General features: G+C 52.6%; 1 protein-coding gene and 1 long non-coding RNA gene across 2 annotated transcripts in view; both read left to right on the top strand.

Moving 5' to 3' along the window:
• Window positions 1-13,450, top strand: part of LOC310906582 (serine/threonine-protein kinase PAK 1-like) — a gene marked incomplete at both ends in the record, with an annotated part of 36,382 nt that extends 22,932 nt beyond the window's left edge. Inside the window, 5 exons of the mRNA XM_083885321.1 lie at window positions 6,188-6,251; window positions 6,803-6,851; window positions 7,625-7,734; window positions 8,390-8,507; window positions 13,418-13,450. Of these exons, the coding sequence (XP_083741447.1) occupies window positions 6,188-6,251; window positions 6,803-6,851; window positions 7,625-7,734; window positions 8,390-8,507; window positions 13,418-13,450 (374 nt within the window). The remainder of the gene's footprint in view (window positions 1-6,187; window positions 6,252-6,802; window positions 6,852-7,624; window positions 7,735-8,389; window positions 8,508-13,417) is intronic.
• A 2,696-nt stretch (window positions 13,451-16,146) lies between these two features.
• On the top strand, window positions 16,147-21,998 carry LOC310906584. The gene is made up of 3 exons (XR_014589451.1): window positions 16,147-16,228; window positions 21,673-21,751; window positions 21,898-21,998. It is a non-coding gene; the product is annotated as an uncharacterized lncRNA (long non-coding RNA).
• The last annotated feature ends 274 nt before the right edge of the window (window positions 21,999-22,272 follow it).

Below are 22,272 nucleotides of genomic sequence, written 5' to 3'. Positions count from 1 at the left end.
ACACTGAATTGCTTGCAGATCCTTACATCTGCAATACTTATGTAGAAATACAGAACAATCAACTTCGGTTTAAAAATGAAATTTATTTTAAAATTGCTACAGCTGCACTGCCGGTAGAGAAACATACAAATATTAATTAAAGCTTAGAAATCTAGTTTATTGTTTAAATTTTGTTATGTAAATAGATACAAATATAAACTTGTTAAAAAACCTAATTTCTTACAGCCCTCTAAAATACTCACTACACACAAATATCAATTGAAGCTTAACAATTCAATTTATTACATATTACTGCAACTATACAGCCCATATACAAATACAAAAATATCAGTATCCCTCTCTAAAGGATCCCAGACCTAGTACTAAAGAAATAGAATTCTAAAAACAGACAACTCAATACATATTTAAATCCCTTTAAATACATAAACATACAATATACAAATGTAAATCTGTAATTCATATTTTGTAGGACATAAAGCAAGACATATATAAATAATAAAAAAAAAACCTATCCATGAGTATACAAATACCAACGTACCAATATAAGAACCCTTACAACCCCATCAACAAAACTCTACAGCCATACATCTGAACAAGTATGTCAGTATAAATACAGATGTCAGCACATCAATATACATGCATCAAGAGAACAATATACATACATATACACATGTACAAATACCAGTCTACATCAGGGTATATAAATAACCATCAACTTGTAACTTTCAGTCCCACTGTGACCATCTCTAACTCCAAGTCCATCAGCAGGAATTGCAGCTGCCCAAGTCCCCGGGCTCTCCCTGGGTCTCTTCCTCCCGTGCAGAGCAGCTCTCCTGGACAGGGACAGCAGATGGGACCCGTGGGGAGCAAAGGGAACACTGAGTCAGGATGGGGCCGTTTCCCTTGGCAGCAGCTGCCCTTCAGTCAGGGCAGGGCAAATGGCAGCGCCTCCCCAGGAGGGGGAGAAAGAACAAGTTTGTCCAAAGGCCAGGGCCAAAGGCCAGGCCACCCTCAGCCCCAGGCTGCCTGAGCGGCCCTGCGGCCTCACCCGGGCTCTGGGCTGGCAGCAGCAGCTCCCTGGGCACTGCTGGAGCTGGTGGCCTTCAGCTTCTCCCTGCTGCCTCCTGTCAGTGCCCGCCTGTGCTCAAGGTCTGCAGGGCAGCTGTGGCCAAAGTGGAGCCTCTGCAATTGGTTCCAAGGGCTGGCAGAGCTGCAGGCCCGGAGCCCTGTGTGCTCCCTGCTGGCCCCTCCATCCCCTGAGCCCCAGCGTGCCCTGGGCAAAGCCCCGGCCCCCTTCAGTTTCTTCAGCCCCTCACAGTCCTCTCAGCCCACTCCATCCCTTCGGAGCCATCCCGGGGCCTTGGAGCCGCCAGCGCCCTCAGCCTGTGCCACTTCCCTGTGCCCTGAGTGCCCCCGTGGCCCTCTGCTCCCCCAGAGCCCTCAGTGCCCCCAGCAGCTCAAGGGCACCGTCCCTGCAGCGTCAGCGCCTCCTCAGCCCCCTCAGCCCCCTGTGTCTCCCTGTCCTTCAGCAGCTCCTCAGGGGACAGTGCCTGGGGCCACCGGCAGCTCCCAGCGCTCCAGGGACACCCGGGGCTGGAACTGCTGCTCCGCCCGGCCCGGCCGCCAGCTGGGACCCAGCACAGACACAGGGGACACAGGGGGCACAGGGGGAAAAACAAGAGCTGAAAAAGGCAGCCCAGGGGGGACAGAGGGAAAAATGCAGCCTGGGCCTACACAAACATCACTCCATCCACCTGCACCAATTCACAGACCAGCACAGAGCCTTTGCTTTGTGATGTCAGGGCACGGTTGCCACGTGCTCGTGGTGACATCACAAGGTTGCCTTGGAGCACGGGAGGCCTCAGGGGTGTCAGAGCAACTCTTGGGCTCGCTCTGTGCAGGAGTTCGCTCCTGTGCTGGAGGTTTTTGTCAGTGTTCACTGACAAGAGACTTCGTTTTTCTTGTTTTTCAAGCAGATTGAAAACTTGCACAGCAGTTCCCAAAATGATTGGGCAACTCGCTGCTGCAGTTTTCACTGCTTATAAAATAGGTTATTCAACCTATTTTATGACCAACCTGGCACGTAAGTAGAGGTTTTCCCTGGGTGTCACCTAACCTGGCTTTCGTGTCTTCCTGCTCTTTTGAAACAGAAAGACCATTTGGATGCCACTTGGGTAAAGCTCCTCCTGCCAACACGTTCAGCTCCAAAGAGGGTGTCTGTGGCCAGGGCTGTGCGGGCAGCATTTGCAAGGGAACCTGCAGGGGTTGTGTTCCCTCCATGGGACAGTCTGTGGCAGCAGAGTCTGTCATTTCCTCCCTTTGCTGGGTCAGGCAGCACAACTTTGAAAGTGGGGGCTGGGAGACCTTCAAAAAATGCTCTGGTTGTTTGCAGTTTTATTCAAAGAATCTGGTTCATTTTCCCTTGCCCACTGCAGGTCACCTGAGCCGGGTATTCAGAGGGGCCGATCCAGAGGTGAGTGAGAAAGGAACATTTGATGTTCCTGGTGTTTAAGAATTGTGCAGCAAGCTGTGAGCTTGGCCTGGGGCAGTAGAGAGTAGAGGGCCAGCTGAGTAGGCTGCAAGAAAATCCATTTCCATGTCTGCAGCAGCAAGGGCAAAGGCATCACTGGCTATTTCCTAATTTTGCATGGCAGAGCTTTAAATGAAATAAAAGCCCAGTTTTGCAGAGAGAATGTTGCCTGCCCAGAGTAGCCAGGGGGGAATATCTAATTCAGAGCAATTTGCAGTCCAGTTGAATCAGCTCATTTGAATTTAGTCTGAGGGACTTAGAATCCCATTGCTCTAAAAGATGATGATTTGTGCTTAGTAGAGCTGGCTCTAGAGCTGAACAGAAAGAAGGTTATAAATGAGAGGTAATGGCCTGTGTCTCACGCTCCTGTCTGTCCACAGAGCACAGAACCCAGGGAAGATTCTTCTCTGGCTCCCTGTGCTCCTGGAGAAGAGGCCAGAGAGGAGCCAAATGACCACCAGGCTCCACCTGTGGTCACACCACAGCCACAACTTTCCCGGACAGTAAGTGCCAGTCCTGGAGGGTGCTGTCTTTAGTGCAAGGCAGAGCTGCAAGTTTCTGAGCAGCCAGCTCTTGCTGTTGGTGGCTGAGGATGCTGAGTGCTGGAGTCCTGCCAGGACCCAGCCATTCCCCTCAGCCAGTGACCCCTGGAAAATGGGCTTTGAGCTGTCCTGTTTAGGCCCCAGCTTGCTGGGATTCTGATAGGGGCAGCATCTCACAGTCACTTGCTCTGTATTTGTGTCTACAGAACATGGAGGCAGAGGCACAAGCAGAGCTGTCTGTGTTCCCCAGTGACATCATGGGAGTGAAGAGGAGAGACACGGAACAGATCAGGCGACTTCAAGACCACTGGAACATCTATTGGCTGAGGCGCAATCTAAAAAACCAGGTGAGTAGAGGAGTGGCAGCCACTCCACTCATGAAAGCTTCTCCTTGTTCTTCTCAGAACTTTAGTGAGGAGCTTCAGGAAGAGCTGCAGGAAACCCAGGCTAGGATCAGGACAACGGACGAGGGGCTGGAGGACGAAACGACTGGCAGCGAGGAGACCCAAGATTCCTGCGAGGACCAGAAACTGTCCCAGGCAGAAGCGCTGCCCCTTGGACACTTTCTGAAGATGGGGGAGAAAAAGAAGACTCCATGGGAGGAGGTAGAACATCTGAACAAGGAGCTGCAAGTGTGTCTGCAGCCCTTGGAAGGGGGAAAAAAGTTCTTTCAGGGAAATGGAATGGTCATTTTGGCAGTCATCCTTCAGAAAATCCATGCAAATGGATTTTGGAGGAAATGGAAAATGAATCTGGTCATGAACTTGAGTAAAAACAGCCTTTGGGATTGTCTCATCCAGTTAGAGAAGTGAACATCAGAAAAAACCCCTGGCAGAGCCCTGCATGTGGCTGACAGCACCTCCCTAAGGGCTTGCATTTGAAATGGGATCTGGGGCTAATCTCTGCCAGCCACTTTTCTGACACAAACTCCTTTGTTGTCTCAGATCTCCACAGGCTCTTCTGTTGAACCTGCAGCAGCAGCAGCAGCAGCAGCAGTGTCACCTAAAGGAGCCTTTGCTGGCCCAGCTCAGAAGTGGAGCCCGGGCAGTTGGTTCCTCTCCAGCAGTGACACAGCTGCTGCTCAGCAACAGGAGGTGGAGGATGACTCCCTGGAGCTCCTGAGTACGTCTGGTGTCTTTCTTCTCCGAGGGACAGTGCACTGTGTGCACGTGTCAGCACAGCTGCACCAAATGATCCTCCTCACTGTGGTGTCCCAGGGGCATTTAGGGCTCCCCACAGGAAATGCTGTGCTCCAAGGCAGCAAGAGAGTGCTCTGGGTGTTGCTGCTGCCTCTGAGGGCAGCTTGGACGTGCTGGGCTTTGCCTGAGCTTGCCTGTCTGCTGAAGGCAGAAGCAGGCCTTGTTCTTGCATCAGCAGAAGGCTGTGACCTAGGAAATGATCTGGGCAAGTCCTGTGTGCTAGTGGCCAAACTGGATAGAATGGTTAGCTTCCTAAATTCACCTTAGACTCCTGACTTCTCACCCATCACCAGAGAAAAAAACTTCAAAGAAATTGATCGGTTTAGGTGTTTTATCTCTTGGTTGTGGTTTTGGTTTTAGTTTGGGGTTTTTCTGGATTTTTTTGGGAAGACTTTTTTTCTCCATCCTGAAGGAGCTCTTCTGCCCCATGTGTCTTTCTGGTGTCATTTTTATGACTGTTCTTTTTACCACTACTACATTTACAGGGGTTTTTTTTTGATAATATTTTATATTTGTCAGTGAGAACTCCTTTGAAAGAACATCAGGTGACACCAAGAGCCAGATGTGTTCTTTTAGAGCCCCCGTTGAAAGGACAGATAATTTTATCACAATCTGTATTTAATATCCTAGTTTTGTTCTTAGAAAGATGTGTCCAAGAAACACATCCCTAGGGCTTGATCAGATCAAAGTGCACTGTAGGCATTTCTCAGGAGCAAGCCTCCAGCCCCTCTGCTGTATATTCCTCAGATCCATGGCACTTTTCCATCCCTGATTCCCAGTCATTCCCATGACTGTTAGAATGCTGCCCATTGACCCAAGCCCTGCTCAGATCAGTCTCGAGGAACACACATCAACTCCTCTGTGATTCTGCAGCACAAGTCATTGAATCTGCTTCTTGCCCAGAAGAGCTGCCAGTGCTGTGCTCTCAGATAAGACCGCGGGGGGCTGAGAACAGAGCCCAGTTGACTCTGTGTCTCCCATCCCCTGTTGGCACAAAAAGGGCCTTGATGTGCACCTGGGTGTGTCTGAGCTCAGAGCCAATCCTGCTGTGTCCTGAACGGGGTCCCCGGCTTGGAAGGGGCTGGGTGTGGCCGTGCCTTCTTGCCATGGCTTGTCAGGGCTGGTGCTGGGGCTTTGGCAGCTTTGTTGTGGTGGCTGCCCTGGCCCTGAGGGCCGGTGTGAGTGCAGAGGCTGGAGCCTTGCTGAGCTGGGAGAGTCCCGCTGCCGCCCGGCCGCTGCAGCGCGGAGCTGCCCCGAGGCAGCAGCCCCTGCTCTGGGCCGGCTCCTGCATGGCCTGGGCTGGGCTCAGCCAGGGGCAGCATCTCCTCTGGGCAGCTGTCCGTGTCCCGCCGGCCCCTGAGGAGGGAGCACTGCTGTCCTTGCTGCCCTTGCCCACTGCGGGAAGATGGGCACGTGTGCGGGGCTGAGAGGGCCAGTGCAATGGCAGGGACTGATCCCTGCTCTCAGGGGGAGGAGGAGCACTGTGCTTCTCCACCTGGGCCACGGCCAAGGGCATCTTCCAGCTCAGCCTGCTCATCACGGCTCAGGCTCCTGCTGCTGCTGGAGGCCCCTTGGCATTGCTTACAGCATCAGCTGCTTTGCTTTACAAAGGGAAAGGCATTCTCTTGGCCAACTGCTGCAAGGTGGAGAAGGTGCCCTCCTCTTCTGGGAATGCATCTCCCTCTGCTTTGTTTTCTGTCAAGAGATCTCTTCAAAGGCCTGTGGAAAATCAGGCTCTGTGCTGGCCTGCTTGTACTGCAGAGCTGCCTGTCTTGTTGGGGTTGTTGGTGTTACCCAGCTGAGCACAAAGGACTCAGAAGGCCAGACTGTACAGCCCCAGTGGGGCTGCCTTTTGTATCTCTTGGATGGTGGGATCTCTGCTTTCAAGTGAACATCTTGCATTTTGTTTCCCTCAGGGAAAATGGTGAACGTGGAAAATCCCCGGAGGAAATACATTGAACTGGAAAGTGTCGGCAGAGGGTGAGTCCAACCACAGTTTCTTCTCCACAGTCATGGGGCAGGTGATTCGCTGCTGGAATATCTACCAAGTGTGAAGTCAGGCCAGCTGCAAACATCTTCAGACACTGGGTTAGTCTGCCCCATGTCTCAGTACCAGCCAGAATTTGTAAGTGTGGTCAGGAGGCATTGTCAAAGACACTTGTATTTCATTGCCAGAAACAGCAACCTACCCCCAACCATAGCGGTGAGATAACGGTTCTCAGGAATATTTCTTCCCGAGTGTTTGCTGAAGGAAATAGTCTGTGCTCAGGAGAAAAACTGCCCAGTTTAGAAACTGAAACTCGAGATGAAATAATCACCTGGCTTTTTGAGCTGAGGCACTAAAGCCCAATGCTTCAGGAACAGGCCCAGTGCCCATGCACTGGAGAGGAAAATGCATCATCTGCCTTCTGGCAGAGCCCTCCTGCCTGCTGCAGGTTTGAGGCATTTCCAGCAGACATCTCCTGTCTGGGCTGGCTTTCACTCCAAGATCTAAATGGCTTCTCCTTTCTTTGCTGCTCTTTTGTTTCTAGGGGTTTTGGAGATGTTTGCAGAGCGGTCGACACTGCCACAGGAGGAGAGGTAAATGTCACCAGCCCCTGCAGATCCTGCTGCTCTCCAGGGCTTTCCTCTCTTGTGTCAGCTGGGGCTGGAGCTGTGGCTAGAGCTGTGCTGCAAAGGCACAAGAAGCACAGACTGGTGCCAGCCTGCCAAGTGCATTTGGGACAGTCTTTGTCCTGCTCAGCTGCCAGGAGGAAGGCAAGGAGGGCAGCGGTTCCTTTCAGAGAAGGACGCTCTCCCTGGCTCTCAATTGCTCCAACAAAGGTGGTGCTGCCTTAGAGCATCTCACTGCTCTCTGGGGTGACGGCTTCAGAGTGCTGAATTCTCATTTCTGGCTGCCAGCAAATACATCTGAATGTTCCTGGCAGTTCCTCAGCCACCTGCAGTGCTGCATGTGGGAACTGCACGTAGGGAGAGATCTGCAAGGCCTCCCTAAAAGCCCCAAGCCCTGCCTGTAGCCCAAGATGTATCCACAGAGTACCAAGGCACGCTTTACTTCTTCTGAAGTGCAGACAGAGAAACAGAGAGTGTGCTCAGAGCTTTGGGGGTGATAGCTGAGACATGATTGCTAACAAGTGGACAAGGCAAAATGTCAGTGGCCACGTGTCCTGTAAGTGGCCCCCAAAGGAGCAGAGAAATGAGCTGTTGGAATGTCAGTTCCTAATGACTCCTTTGTCTAATCCCAAGGCACTTTGGCAAGGCTCACCCGTGTCATGGCTAAATCACTCATCCCATGTGTGCTGTGGTCTCGTGCCACCAACTTCTAAAGTTGCTGATTTTCAATGTCATTCTAGGTGGCCATCAAGAAAATCGATCTCCAAGGACTCATGATGGAGGACATTCTCACTGAAATCAGAGTCCTAAGGATGAATACGAGTCCCCAAATTGTGAATTATTTAGACAGGTGAGTGATTGTGGTCCCATCCCATGAAGGTTTGTTTACATACTAAAAGCATGCAAGGTTAAAAACTCACTTTGAACACGGGCAGAAAAGAGAGCTGGTAATTTTGGGGTAATTATTTGTTCTCTACTCATCTCCAGTGGATGGGAAGAGAGTGTATTTTGTCTGCATGAGTCTTCCCTGGATTTCAAACACATAGTTGAAAAATTGTTCAAAAATCTGCATCAACCCTACCATACTCAGTCAATACCCTGTAAGCTCACTGCCTCCATGTTGTCTCAGGATTGATTTTTAAGGTTTCTTTAATGCTGACAAAGCATCTTAGAGAGAATTTCCCATTGGATTGTTGCCCCTCTATTCCATGGCTGTTCATACCAGGAACTCTAGGTGCTTATTTCCAGAAATACCCCGTGGGACAGGTTTTTCATCTTGGCTGTTACTAAACTGCACTTTTTGCCTGCTGGCCATCTAAAACATCTCCTTTTTCACAGATGTGCTGTTCTCCTTGAGACTGCACAGACTGCAAACAATGCACAGCCTGGAGGGAATGTCTATTCCTTTCATTCTGTCCTTGTCACAAAGGGATCCAGAAACAAGAATCAAGCATAGAAACCAACACATGCATGTTCATCTGCATGGCCTTGTTCCCTTCTTTCAGCTACCTTATACATGAGGAACTCTGGCTGGTGATGGAGTTCATGGATGGAGGCACTCTGTACGACGCTGTAAAGGAGACCTACATGACGGAAGACGAGATGGCCATCGTCAGTCGGGAGGTCAGTCAGGGATCCCAGCTGTGCTTCCCAGGGCTGGGGCAGGACTGTCTGGGAAAGGGGCTCAGAACAGGAGCCATTCCATGGGCCAGGTTTTGTTTCTGTGTCGCTGGAATGCTCTGGGCAAGCAGGAGCATCCCACATGAACTGCCTGCCAGTGCGCCTGCACTCACTGCACTCTGTTCTTGTCCTCTTCTCTCTTGCTGTTGCATTCTCACTCTGGCTCTTATATTTCCTCTTCTCCATCTTACCTCTCTTGGCCTGCACTGCATTCCTTGCCTGTAAAAGCAAAGGTGGTGGTGGCAGCATTTGAAAGGAACAGCAAAGAAAAAAGAGAGACTCATTTCTCTCAGTGCTCAGCTGGAAAAGGTTAGCAGTGCAGCCAAAATGCTCTTGACTTGTGAGCACATCCACTGCAGGAGCATCATCCTGGCTGGTTTGCAGGGCAGAGTCTACACCAGCAGTTGCTGTTGCTCTTTGACAAGCTGACATGCCTTTCTTTAGAAGGGTGCTGCTCTGCGAGTGTTGGAGCAGCAAGCTCTTCCTCTCAATGGCACTGTGTTCTGCCCTTCCTCCCCATTGCCCTGGAGAGGGAATCTTGGAGAGCTGTTTCCTTTCTTGTGTGATGAAATCCCATCCCTGATTTTTGCCCTCCTGTTTCTGGTTTCTCTCTCAGTGCCTCCAAGGACTGAATTACCTCCACTCCCACCACGTGATGCACCGAGACTTGAAGAGCCCCAACATCCTCCTCAGAACCGATGGCTCTGTCAAGCTGGGTCAGTATATTCTTGGTCAGGTGCAGCATTCCAGGGATAGGGGGGTGTGGGGCTGCTTTGGAGTGACTGCCAGCTCCCCAAAAATGGTGCTGGTGGCAGTGCAGGGAGCCCTGCTGTGAGCTGACCACACGGTTGCAACGTGCACAGAGCTATGGCAGGGAACAAGCAGTCCAGAGTGGCATTGCTCTGTGTGTGTCCCTTCCAGAGAGAGGGAGCTACAAGTCTAAAGCTTCAGGGCAACAAAAGCCACTGCTGGAGGCAGTGTAAAAAATGTGGGGATTTTGGAAGTAGCCAATGCCATATTTCCTTGGCTAAAGTCCTGAGGAAAGAGAGCAGGGACTGTTGCAGGAGATTCAACAGCACTTTCTCCAACTTCCACTGGGCAATTCTTTTGCTTGCTTTCCTAATTGCACAGGATTCAAATCAAAACAGTCTTTTGCTTTCTCCCCAGCTGATTTTGGCTTGTCTGCTCTACTCACCCCTGAGCAGAGTAGACGCAGCTCAGAGGTCGGCACTTACTGGTGGAGAGCACCTGAGGTGGTGAAAGGTCACCCATATGGCCCCAAAATTGACATCTGGGCCTTTGGGATTGTGACAATTGAAATGGTGGAAGGAGAACCTCCTTATTATAATGAAACTCCTCGCTCGGTAAGGTGTAAATACTCTCTGATCTCACTGTCTTTCTCCCCCAGCCCACCTTCTGTGTGCCATTGGACAAAATCCCATTGCCATCTGCTGGAACTACTTCCACCACAGTCCCTTTCTGAAAATGTCCCTGCAGCACATCAGCATCTGCTGGAGTTTTGGTTGCATCACTGGGGGAGCTCAAGCCTTACCCCACACAAACAATCTCCCTTCTCAGGCAACATTTGGCTTTGGCTTAGAAGTCGTTCCAGCTCTTTTGGCCACAGAGATGGCCTCACTAACAGGAAACAACCATCTTAGAGCTGCTGTTCCCTTTCCTGAAATGAAGAAACTTAAACCCAACCAAGTTTCTAAAAGAGTGGTTTGGAGAGAAGAAACAAACAAAAAGCTTGATGACTTTTGTTTGATGGCAGCTGTGCTTTAGGGACCAACAAGCACTGCAGAGATGCTTTGCATGTAATAATCCTTGGAAAGAGTAGAGTGAGTTAATAGAGCAAAGTCCCTCTTCCAAATAGCCTGCCAAGCTGGTCAGGTGCATCCTCAGAGAAGCAAAGGTGCTTTTGCTGATGTAGTTTCCACTAACAAGGTCAGTCAGTGAAATCAGCTGCCAAGGCAAGATCTGCTGCATGTTGGAAAAGCTGTGGCTGCATCGGGCTTTGGGTTTTTGTTGGTCCAGGAAAGTCCTCTCTGCCTCTGTGCCACGGCAGAAACTGCCACTGCAGAGTGCAGCTTGAACAATGGGATCTGGGAGAGCAGTTCCAGAGGTGAAAGAAGCAGCTGAGAGACTGGTGTTTCCTTTTTCTCCAGGCTCAGCTCCTGATAGCCACCAAAGGGACCCCAGAACTTCAGCAGCCCAAGCTCCTCTCCCCTTTGCTGCGGGACTTCCTGAGCTGCTGCCTGCAGACAGACGAGGCGCGGCGCTGGTGTGCCCAGGAGCTGCTGCAGGTAAAATGCCAAGGGGCTGCAGGGAAACAGTGTCCCAGGGATGGGCTCCTCCTCCACTCAAGTGCAAGGCATCAGATGAGCCCCCTCCTCCTCACCTCCACTCTTGGTGCTGTTCAAATGCAAACAGCCAGGAGTCCTAGACTGGGCTGGGCTGGCAGGGACCTGGAAAGCTCATCTGGTCCAAGTGCCCTGCAGTGAGCAGGGGCATCTTGAAAGAGATCAGGATGCTCAGACCTGAAATCTTTCCAGGGCTGGGGCACTTAGCAGCTCTTGCAGCAAGCTGTGCTATTTTTGCCCCGCTGTAGGTCCTTAGACCTACTCTGACTCAATTCTCTTTTCATTTAAAAAATATTCCCCTGCCTTTGAGGCTCTAAGGTTGGAAAGTATTGGCTTATTATTGTTTTATTTTTCCTTTGTGCAGCATCCATTTGTAACTCTGGCCAAGCCGACCTCCAGCCTGGTGCATCTAATCATGACCGTGAAGGAGTGGAAGGCACAGAGAAGGATGAGACACCGACATTAGAACTGTTTGCTCCATCACCAGTCCAGAGAGGATTAGTGTAGGACAGTAGTTAGTAATTTTAGTTAGGATTCAAGTGTTGGATTGTTGCATAGGATAGTAACGTAGGATATTAGCATTGATTGTAAACAAATAAATTTTCTGAAATCTCAACTCCTTGCAAAGATTCCCCTCCTTCTGAGCCTCTGAGAAAGCTCAACATTTCCTCCTGAACTTAGAGGTGGAAAATGACATTGAGGGGTTCTTTGGTACGGTTGGAAAGTGGGGAAGGCTCTTCTTCAGTCATCCTCTCCAGACCACAGTGCCTTTGGAATGTGGCCCACTGGCTGGGTTTTACCCAGCTGTGGCACTTGTGTTTGAGGCAGAAAGGGCAGTGGCATTTGCAGGCAGAACCAAAGGACGAGTGGGGCAGCCCAAACACCCTGTGCATCTGCAGGCCTTGAGCTCTGACTGGAGAGTATTTGAGTTCCTGACCCTTGGATTTGTATCCCTAAGTGCAGTCTCTCTGTCTGGAGGAGAGTTTTGCCCCAGTGAGAAAGCAGCAAGGTCAGGGAGGCTGCTGGGAAAGGCGCAGAGCTGGTGCAAAGCTGTCAGCGGGCGCCAGGTGAGAGCAGCCCCCGCCTTGGCCAGGCTGGAGCCCCAGCAGAGCCCTGGCAGAGCCTGGAGCAGCCTGAGCCTGGGCAGGGGCAGGCTGGAAGGAGGCCCTTGGAGCTGCAAGAGGCAGCAGCCCGGCCCTGGGGGCCTCTTGGTGGCCCCAGGCGAATGCTGCGCTCTCAGAGCCCAGCTGGCAGCTGGCTGCTCCCGAGGGGAAGCGCAGCCGTGCCGGGCACAGCACAGACTGGTGGCATTGGCCGCCCGCAGTCTGCACAGGAGGAGAGAAAGGCACAGCACAGCCCAGGGCTGCAGGCCTGCCTGAGCATTCCTACTCTTGTGCCGGCTGCCCTGGCACTCCTGGCAAAGGTGAGCAGTGTGTGCAGCACTCTGGGCACAGGGAGGGAGCCGGGCTGCTCCGCAGGCTCCAGCACAGGGCAGCGTCCTTCAGGCACGGCGCTTCTGCCTCCCGGGGGAACCGAGGCCAGCGCGAGGCAGGGACAGCTTGGCAGGTCACATCTGCAGCACAAAAGGGCCTCACACAGCTCTGCCAGGAAGCGCCTGCACTCCTGGAGCTCTGCACTCAGCCACAGCAATGGGGTGAAATGCAGAGTGCTCTGCAGAAATATTCAGGGGCACCAGCCCAGCCTGCTTTGTGCTCTCTGGCACACAGCAAGCGCTGTGCAACACAGCCCTGAGCTGCTGGAGAGAGGTGTTAGAAAGGAGCTAAGTCTTGGATGAAATTAAATGGGGACAAAGTCATCAAAGCAAAAGAGAACTGTTTCTTAGTAAGGATTCACCTGAGCTGGGTGTGTATCTCGCTCTCCCAAGAGCCAAACACACACACAACACACACTCACACAGAATGCTGCTTTTTATTGCCTTGCCCCGCCCAGGGTGAACTGTGTCCCTTTCCCTTTGGCTGGGTACTAGGGAATTTTTATTCTCTCCCCACTGCCTTCTTTCTGTCCTCTCTCCTCTTTTCCTACTTCCCTTTTGGTCTGGTCTTCAACCTGGCCCCTCTCCCAGCTCACAGCAACACCCAACAAATTAACCAGAACAAACACAAACCCTAAGTAACAACACCCAGGACCAACTACTTTGTTTCTTTTTTTTTTAATACCCTCTCAGGTGCAGCAAAATATTACCTCCTATCTCACTGAGGGAACCAGCGATGAGCCTGTGCCTTGTGCTTGTGCAGTGAACTGATTTGGAAGGGAGCAGAAGGGTTTCAGGAGGCAATTGGTATTTTCTTTCTGAATTGCTGAAGGAAAGACACAAGGTGGCTTCAGACAACAAAAACACTTTCACGTTAAATTGAGGAAATGCTTGTGAGCAATTCCCAGAGAAGGAAAGTGTTGAGAAAATGTTGAACTGTAACAAATCATGAATTCCCTTTGCATTAACAGACAGTGTTGAGCCCTCTATTCCCCCAGTATAGTGATGATGTGTGCAAGTGGCTACCTTAGCCTTGAGAATAGAGTAGTCCTCCTAAGAAGGTAGTGGGAAAACTACTGGTAGGGGAAGAAAGTGGTTGTAGGAGGCTCTTGAGCATCAGAGGAGAATTGGAGGAATGGGATGTTCCCCAAATGACCACCAGAGACCCTCAAGATGATAGCAAAGGGTTAAATTGATTTCTGAAGTAGCAAGGGCCCGAAAACAGGGGATCGGCTCTACTATAACCAGGATGTTATTCCATGCTGTTGTTTTAACTAAATGAAGTATAAAGCATCACTTTGCACAGGGGGTGGGGGGAGAGAAAGGGGGAACCCTGGTAGAACGCACAGGCTCTAAAAGAATAAAGTTAGGTCAGGAGGATCTGTACTGATATAATCATTAGTATGATGCATGCCAGAATTGTCAATTGTAATATCAGTTTGGCAATTAAATATGATTATTTTCTCCAACCAGAATCTTGAGCAAGAATCACACAGACCATTGTTCCTCGGGATAAAATCAATGGAACAATGGGGTTTAATGATTAACACGAATCCTTACGTAACAAGAAAGGTATAAAATTGTATTCATTTTAGCATGTTGGTGAACCCAAATCTTGGGTCATCAGAACTGGACCCTAAGCTCCCAGAGCTCTGAGATAAAGCACCACATACAATTTCGTGATTGTGTGCTCTTTCCCCAGCTAACAGGTCTGGGGGCTGGGAGAGGCGGGGTGGCCGGGAAAAGGTTGTGTTGGTGCCGGATCAGGGGGTGCAGGGGGGTCTCAGGGCAGGGCAAAGGGGTAAAAGGGCACCTGGGTTCTCAGGAATGGGGGTGCAGGGGGGTCTCAGGGTCAGGGAAATGGGGAGCAGGAACTTGGAGAGGTAGAAGGGAGTTCCAGGGGGTCCTTGAGCCCAAGAAAGGAAAGTTCAGGGTTTCCCAAAAAAGCAGGGACCAGGGTGGGGACACTCAGAGTGTTTGGGAAGGGGGAGTTCAGGGGGGTCTCTGGTTTTGAAGAAAGTTGGGGCTGGGGGCTGGGAAAGGCAGGAATGGGGGTCCAAGGCATTCCACGCCATCCCAACGTCAAGCACATGGGAAGTCTGGAGGGTGGGAGCCATGGGATGGCCGGGAAAAGGGGAGCAGGGGGTGCTGGTGTTCAGAAATGGGGGATTCAGGGGGTCCCTGTGCAGGATAAGGGGAGCAGGGGGTGCTGGTGTTCAGAAATGGGGGATTCAGGGGGTCCCTGTGCAGGATAAGGGGAGCAGGCGGGTCCCGGGGCCGGCAATGGCGGGTCAGGGTCCCGGGGCCGGGGGTCCCACTCCCCCTGGCCCCCCCAGGAGCGCCCCCAGCCCCAGCCCTGGAGCCATCCCGCTGCTCCTGCTCACTCCCAGCACGATCCCAGTAGGATCCCAGCACAGCCCTGTCACTCCCACTCCTGGCATTCCCCCCGAGCCCCCGGGGATCCGGGGGATTCCTGGTGGCCACGGCGCTGCCCAGGTCACCAAGAGGCGCCGGGAACAGGAGGAGATCCAGGCTGAGGAATTGACAAATGCCCTGGGGCACTCCTGCCTGGAATGGCTCCGGAAATGTGTCAGATATGGGCGGGAGGCACTGGAGCATAAAGAGGGGGGAGGGCAGAATTCCCATGGGAATGTGGGATTGGGAAATGTGGGATTTGGGAGGACAGAATTTGGGAACATGGGAATTCCCGTGGGGCCTCCAAGGATGGACCCCACTGCTGTCCCATTCCCATGGGAATTCTGTAGCTGGATCTCACTGCCATCCCATTCCCATGGAATTCCACGGGCAGATCCCATCCCCATCCCACTGCCAGGGAAGCTCCAGCCCAGATCCCCCCCAAACCCATCCTGGGGGTCGCCCTGTTCTTTGCCCTCCCCACCCCCCAAAAGACTCCTGGGGGTCCCCCCATGACCCCCCCGGCCCCCCCAAACTCCTCCTGGGTCCCCCCTCATCCCCCCACGGGGATTCCTGGGAGTCCCCCCGTGTCCCCTCCCCCAGGACTTTGGGGGTCCCCCCGACCTGTCCGTGCCCCTCCCCCGTTTCTGCCCCCCTGTGATGGTGGGGGGTGGGGGGCGAGTGCTGGTGCCCCCCTGCCTGCAGCAGATCCAGCGCTGGGGGCACTGCAGGGGCTCCCTGGCCATTTGGGCTCCCCTGGGATTTGGGGTGACCCCCCGGGCCCCAGGATCTCCCTGAACACGCTGACGCTGCCCGGGCACAGTGAGAAGGTTCAGACCCGGCTCGGGGTCCCAGCTCTGTCACCGGCCCCGCCCAGGGATCCCCAAACCCTCCCGGGACCCCCAAATCCCCCCTGGGACCCCCAGCCCCCCCCGGGGCTCCGCTGCCGGAATCACCGGGAGTGGTGTTGCCCTTTGAAGGGGAGTTTTCCTGGGAACCCAAAACAGGCGCCTCTTCAAGCGGCCATGGCAGAGAGAATCCCAAAAATCCACCCCGGCTGTGGCGGGGGGCAAAACATCCCCCAGAGGGGCTTGGAATGGGGGTCCCCTATAAAATGTCACCTGACGGGGGTGATGAGGTGCTCCCAGCACAGCCCAGTCACTGCCAGTCCTGGCATCCCCCTGGGCCCTCTCTGCCTTCCGACCTTTCCCGGCTCCATCCCCGCTCGTCCCGCGGGCTGCGAGGGGTTCAGGAACGGGGCAGGAGGAGGAGGGAGGGAGAAAGAGGCGGAGCGGCCGCGGGAAGCGGGAGGAAGAAGAGCAGAGGAGGGAGCGGGCGGCTCCAGCGCTCCCTGAAGCCGCAGCAGCCCCGGGACCATCGGCCCCATCCCGCAGGTGCCCGGGGAGGGGGAGCTCGCCCCAAATATCCCGGGTTTGGGCTCCCTGGGCTTGGGGTTTTTGGGGGGATGTTTGGAGCTGGCAGGGCTCCAAAGGCGAGGCGCAGATGGCCCTCCCTCGGGGGGACATGGGGTGGTCCCCGGGAGGTGGTTTTGGGGGGTCCCGGTGTGGGCAGAGCCCCGGCGGGGCCGGGGGGACCCCGGGTTTGGGGAGCCCGGGAGAGGGCCGGGGTTTGGGGAGCCCCTGAGCGGGAGCCCAGAGACAGGAGAGCCCCAGGAGCCCAAAGCGGGGAGCCCGAGAAGGGGGGAGCCCTGGGATTGCCGGGACCCCGTTGGGGGGCGCTGGGGCTGGAGGGGCGGGATGGCCGGGAAAGGGGTTCGGGGGTCCCGGGGCCGGCAGTGGCGGCTCCCAGGATCAGCCCTGGGCCCCCCATGGCCATAACAAGGGCTGGGAGCTGGACAAATAGCATTAGCAGCAAATTAAAAAAGATGGATCCTTTAGGCTTAGCCTGAGAATGGTGCTTTTCAGAATGGATGGGGTAAATTTAAAAGAAAATTAATTAAATGTGTCAGAATTACAAAATTACATTACTAGAGCTTTGTTTTCATATTTCTCCCTCCTTTGCTATGTTTGAGAGAAAAAGAAGCCAATAAATCTTTAATCGCATTAACTCATTCTTAATACAGAATGTCCTACAGAGAAGGAGAGATTTCTGTTCCCACAGGTATTTCCTGGAAAAGAAAGGAATGATTTTGAGGAATAAGGTTAACATATAGTAGAAGTAAATGCTGTATAGCAGTACATATGTCAGTCTAAAGTGTTTTGGTTTCTTTTTTTGGTGTTCTTTGTTTTGTTTTTTGGGATTTTTGGTTCCCCGTGGTTGTTTTTTTTTGTTTGTTTGGTTGGGGTTTTTTTTGTTTTGTTTTGTTTTTTTTTTTTTTTTTTTTTTTTTTTTTTTTTTGTGGTTATTGTTTTTTGGAGGTTTTTTTGGTTTGGTTTGGTTTGTGGTGGATTTTTTTGTTTTGTTTTGTTTTTGTTTTTTGTTTTGTTTTTTCGGGGTTTTTTTGGGGGAAGGAGGTTTTCTAGTCTTCTTTTAGTCATTGCCAGGCACTCCCAGTTCCCTCAGCATGGTTCAGTTGACCCCAGTTTTATCCCAGTCCCTGCCAGAACCTCCCAGTTGTCACCCGTATGCATCCTGTAATTCCCAGTTGCTCCCAGTCTATTCCCAGTTGATTCTCAGGATGGCTCTGGTGGCTCCCAGTAACCCCAGTCAGGGTCCAATCACAGAATCACAGAATGTGTAGGTTGGAAGAGACCTTCAAGATCATCGAGTCCAACCCAGCCCTGACACCTCAACTGGATCATGGCATCGAGTGCCACATCCAGTCTCTTCTTAAACACATCCAGGGATGGTGACTCCACCACCTCCCCAGGCAGACTATTCCAGTATTTAATCACTCTTTCCAGGAAAAACTTCTTCCTACTATCCAACCTATATTTCCCTTGTCACAGCTGAAGACTGTGTCCTGTCCTTCTGTCAGTTGCTGCCTGGACAAAGAGACCAACCCCCAGCTGTCTGCAACCCCCCTTCAGGAAGTTGTAGAGAGTGATAAGGTCACCTCTGAGTCTCCTTTTCTCCAGGCTAAACACCCCCAGCTCCCTCAGTCGTTCTTCCTCTGGCTTGTTTTCCAAGCCCCTCACCAGCCTCGTTGCCTCCTCTGGACACGTTCAAGCGTCTCAAGGTCCTTCCTAAACTGAGGGGCCAGAACTGGACACAGCACTCAAGGTGTGGCCTCACCAGTGCTGAGTCCAGGGGAAGAATGAGCTCCCTGCTCCTGCTGGCCACACCATTCCTGATCCAGGCCAGGGGCCATTGGCCCTCTTGGCCACCTGGGCACACTGCAGGCTCATGTTCAGCCGCCGCTGACCAGAACCCCCAGGTCCCTTTCTGCCTGGGCACTGTCCAGCCACACCATCCCCAGCCTAGAGCACTGCAGGGGGTTATTGTGGCCAAAGTGCAGGACTTGGCACTTGGACTCATTAAACTCCATCTTGTTGCACTCTGCCCACCCATCCAACCATTCCAGGTCTCTCTGCAGAGCCCTCCCACCTGCCAACAGATCAACAAATGTTCCCAGCTTAGTGTCATCTACAAATTTACTAATGAAAGACTCAATACCCTCATCGATGTCATCAGTACAAATACTGAACAGAGCTGGCCCCAGCAGAGACCCCTGAGGAACACCCCTGGTGACTGTCCCCAGCTGGATGCAGCACCATTCCCCACCACTCTCTGGGCCTGGCCATGCAGCCAGTTCCTAACCCAGCAAAGAGTGCTCCTGTCCAAGCCCCGGGCTGCCAGCTTATCCAGGACTGTGCTGTGGGAGACAGTGCCAAAGGCCTTGCTGAAGTCCAAACAGACATCCAGAGCCCTTCCTGCATCCACCAGGCAGGTAACCTGGTCATCAAAGGAGACCAGGTTGGTCAAACACGACCCACCCCTCCTAAACCCGTGCTGGCTGGCTCTGACAGCCTGGCCATCCTGTAGGTGCTGTGTGATGACACTCAATATAAACTGCTCCATTACCTTTACCAGGTACTGAGGTCAGGCTGACTGGGCTATAATTACTGGGATCCTCCTTCCCACCCTTCTTGTGAATGGGTGTCACATTGGCAGCTTCCAGTCACCTGGAACCTCAGCAGTGAGCCAGGACTGTTGGTAAATGATGGAGAGTGGCTTCACAAGCTCATCTGCCAGCTCCCTCCTCACCCTGGGGTGGATCCCATCTGGGCCCAGAGATTGATGAACATCCAAGTGGCTCAGCAGTTCTCTGACTGCCTCCTCCTGGATAAGAGGGGCACCATTCTGTTCCCTGACACCACCTACCAGCCCAGAAGGACAGTTGTCCCAAAGGCAAGTTGTCTTCCCACTGAAAACTGAGGCAAAGAAGGCATTAAGCACTTCTGCCTTCTCCTCATCAGCAGTTACTAAGTTCCCTCCCTTATCCAATAGAGAGCAAAGGTTGGCCTTACCTTTCCTTTTACCATTAATGTATTTATAGAAACATTTTGTATTGTCCTTTACAGAAAGTCACCATTTTGAGTTCAAACTGACCTTTGGCCTCCCTATTGTTTTTCCTACATTCTCTAGCTGCCCCTGAAATACTTCCTGAGGGACCTGGCCCTCCTTCCAAAAATGATACATCCTCTTTTTATTCCTGAGTTCATCCAAAACCTCTTTGCCCATCCAGGCTGGGCATCTGCCTCGTCGACTCATCTTTTGGCACACAGGGACAGTCTGTTCCTGTGCCCTCAAAATCTCTGTTTTGAAGAACACCTAGCTTTCCTGGACTCCTTTGTTCTTAAGGGCTGCTTCCCAAGGAACTCTCTGAATAAGTCTCCTAAATAGGCCAAAGTCTGCCCTCTGGAAGTCCAGTGAAAGAGTCTTATTGATGTACCTCCTGATTTCACCAAATATCAAGAACTCTGTAATTTCATGATCACTCTGCCCCAGTCATCCTCCAACCACCACATCTCCCACCAGCCCATCTCTATTTGTGAACAACAGATCCAACATAGTCTCTCCCCTGGTGGGCTCACCTACCAGCTGTGACAAAAAGTTATCATCCATGCACTCTAAAAATTTCCTGGACTGCCTCATTTCTGCTGTATTAAGTTCCCAGCAGATGTCTGGCAGGTTGAAGTCACCTACAAGAACAAGGGCTGACGATCCTGAAACATTCTCCAGCTGCTGATAGAATAAGTTGTCCAGCTCTTCCTCCTGGTTGAGTGGATGATAACAGACTCCCAGTAGGATGTCAGCCTTGTTGGCTTTCCCCTTAATTCTCACCCATAGCCATTCAACTGAATCTTCATTAGTTTCAATAACTATGGTGTCAAAAGCCTTCTTAATATAAAGGGCCACCCCTCCACCTCTTCTCCCTTTCCTGTCTCTTCTGAAGAGCCCGTAGCCATGGAGTGCAGTGCTCCAGCTGTGTGAGTCATCCCACCACGTTTCTGTGATGGTGACTACATCACAGCTTTGCTGTTGCCCCATGACCTCCAGCTCTTTGTGTTTGTTACCCATGCTACGTGCATTGGTGTACATGCCCTTCAGCTGGGCTACTGATTTCATCCCTAACTCAGGCTTAGCACCCTTGGGTCTGCTTCCAGGCAGCCCAGCTGCATCCCCTTCCCCCTTCAAACCTAGTTTAAAGCCCTCTCAATGAGGTCAGCCAGTTCCTGAGCTAAGAACCTTCTACCCTTAACAGAGCAGGAACCACAAGCTTGAGCACTCCCTGAATTCACAGCCCCCACCCGTGGGATCATCACCCCCCATCCCACAGGTGACCAGGGAGGGGGAGCTGGGCCCAGATATCCTGGGGGGTCCCTGGGTTGGGTTTTTTTTGGGGGGGGATATTTGGAGAATGAAGAACTCCAAAGGTTAGTGGAAAATGCCCCTTGGAGGAACATTGGGGGGTCCCAGTGGCAGCTGCTGGCAGAGGCAGCCTGGAGGAGCAGAGCCCTGTGTCCCCCAGGAGCCCAAAGTGGGGAGCCCAGAGAGGGGGGAGCGCCGTGATTGGCGGGACCCTCAACAGCCTGGAGAGGGGCAGGGGGGACTCCTTGGACCCCCTGGGCCCCAAAGCAGAGAATAAGGGGAGAAGGGACCCTGAGACCCAGTTGCATCGTGTGGCAACATTGATCATCGTGTCCAGGGAGGTTACAGCCGCCGGCAGGGAAACAGACGAGACAAGTCTCTTTTGTTAAGCACGAGAGTCCATTTTATTTCCCCACCCGAGGCAGGGTGGGAGAAAAAGGCGAAGAGAGAGAGGACGAGAGAGGGAACCCCACTCCTGTCTCCCCTCAAGTAGAGGGTCTGAGGGCAGGAAAAGGGCAGGTAAAGGCATTGACCTGAAGCCAGCGGAGACACACTGAGGGGGAAGGAACCACAAGGCCAAGGTCATGGAGGGGGGCAGAAACCAACCAAACCATTGTGTACAGAGCACACTGGAACTATCCCCTCAGGCAGGAGGGGTAGCTGGGGTTTGTCTTGCCAAGGCCAGACCCTGAGTATTACATTGAGTGGCTGAAGGGACTCCACAGGACACCAACACCCCCAGCATCCCAAAGTGTGGAGGTGGAAAAGGGGGAACTTCTCATATTCCTGGGACTCCCAGCAGACTGGGGAGGGCAGGGACCGAGTAGATGGTGACCCCCAATACAAGCGTGACCCCCAGCATCTGGGACAGGGGGAACCCCTGAACACCGAAGGGGAGAGAGCAGAGACAGGGGAAATGCCTCCTGGGAGGCATTTTCAGGGCTGAATCTTGGTGTTTGGGAGGTTTTTATGGAATGCAGATGGGCGGTGACTTCGAGAAATGGACTTGGGAAGAGGGACCTTCAAACTCAACATGCTCATCCCTTGTTTTTCCCCTAAGCAGGATTTCTCATTCCCAAACCTTAGCTGGATAGAGGAGAAGGCTTTGAGGAAGAGGAAGATGCCCCAGGACAGCCAGGAATGTGAGGAGGAAGTCAGTGCCCCTTTACCCCTCTCTCCCAGCTCCATCTCTCAGCCTCCGGCTGCAGGGATGGACTGGGGGGTTGTCCTTCACCTTCCCTCTGGCATGGAGGCAAATCCCATCCTCTCCTTGTCCTTCCTCCCCCAGACAAGGAGCTGAAGATGGAGACCAGGGAGGACAAATCCCCACAGCAGAACCTGGAAGAGGCTGTTTTGAGCAGCTCCACAGCACAGGAATCCAAGAGGGAGGAAAAGCCCCAGAGATCCCGCAGGAGGAGGGGCTCCAAACCCATCCCAGGGGGCTCTGAGGAGGAAAGATCCACCTTGAGACATGAAGGTGGACAGAGCTTCAGCCGGGGCTCTGAGCTGGTCCATGAGGAGCTTCATGATGGGGAGAAGCCCCACAAGTGCTTGGAATGTGGGAAGAGCTTCAGCCGGAAACACCACCTGATCAGACACCAGAGGATCCACACTGGGGAGAGGCCCTATGAGTGTCCTGAGTGTAGGAAGAGGTTTCACACCA

Source organism: Zosterops lateralis, assembly GCF_965231275.1.
Source record: "Zosterops lateralis genome assembly, contig: HAP1_HAP1_SCAFFOLD_72, whole genome shotgun sequence".
NCBI lineage: Eukaryota > Metazoa > Chordata > Aves > Passeriformes > Zosteropidae > Zosterops > Zosterops lateralis.
The sequence above is the reverse complement of the archived record's forward strand: the minus strand, read 5'-3'. Positions and strand labels throughout refer to the sequence as shown.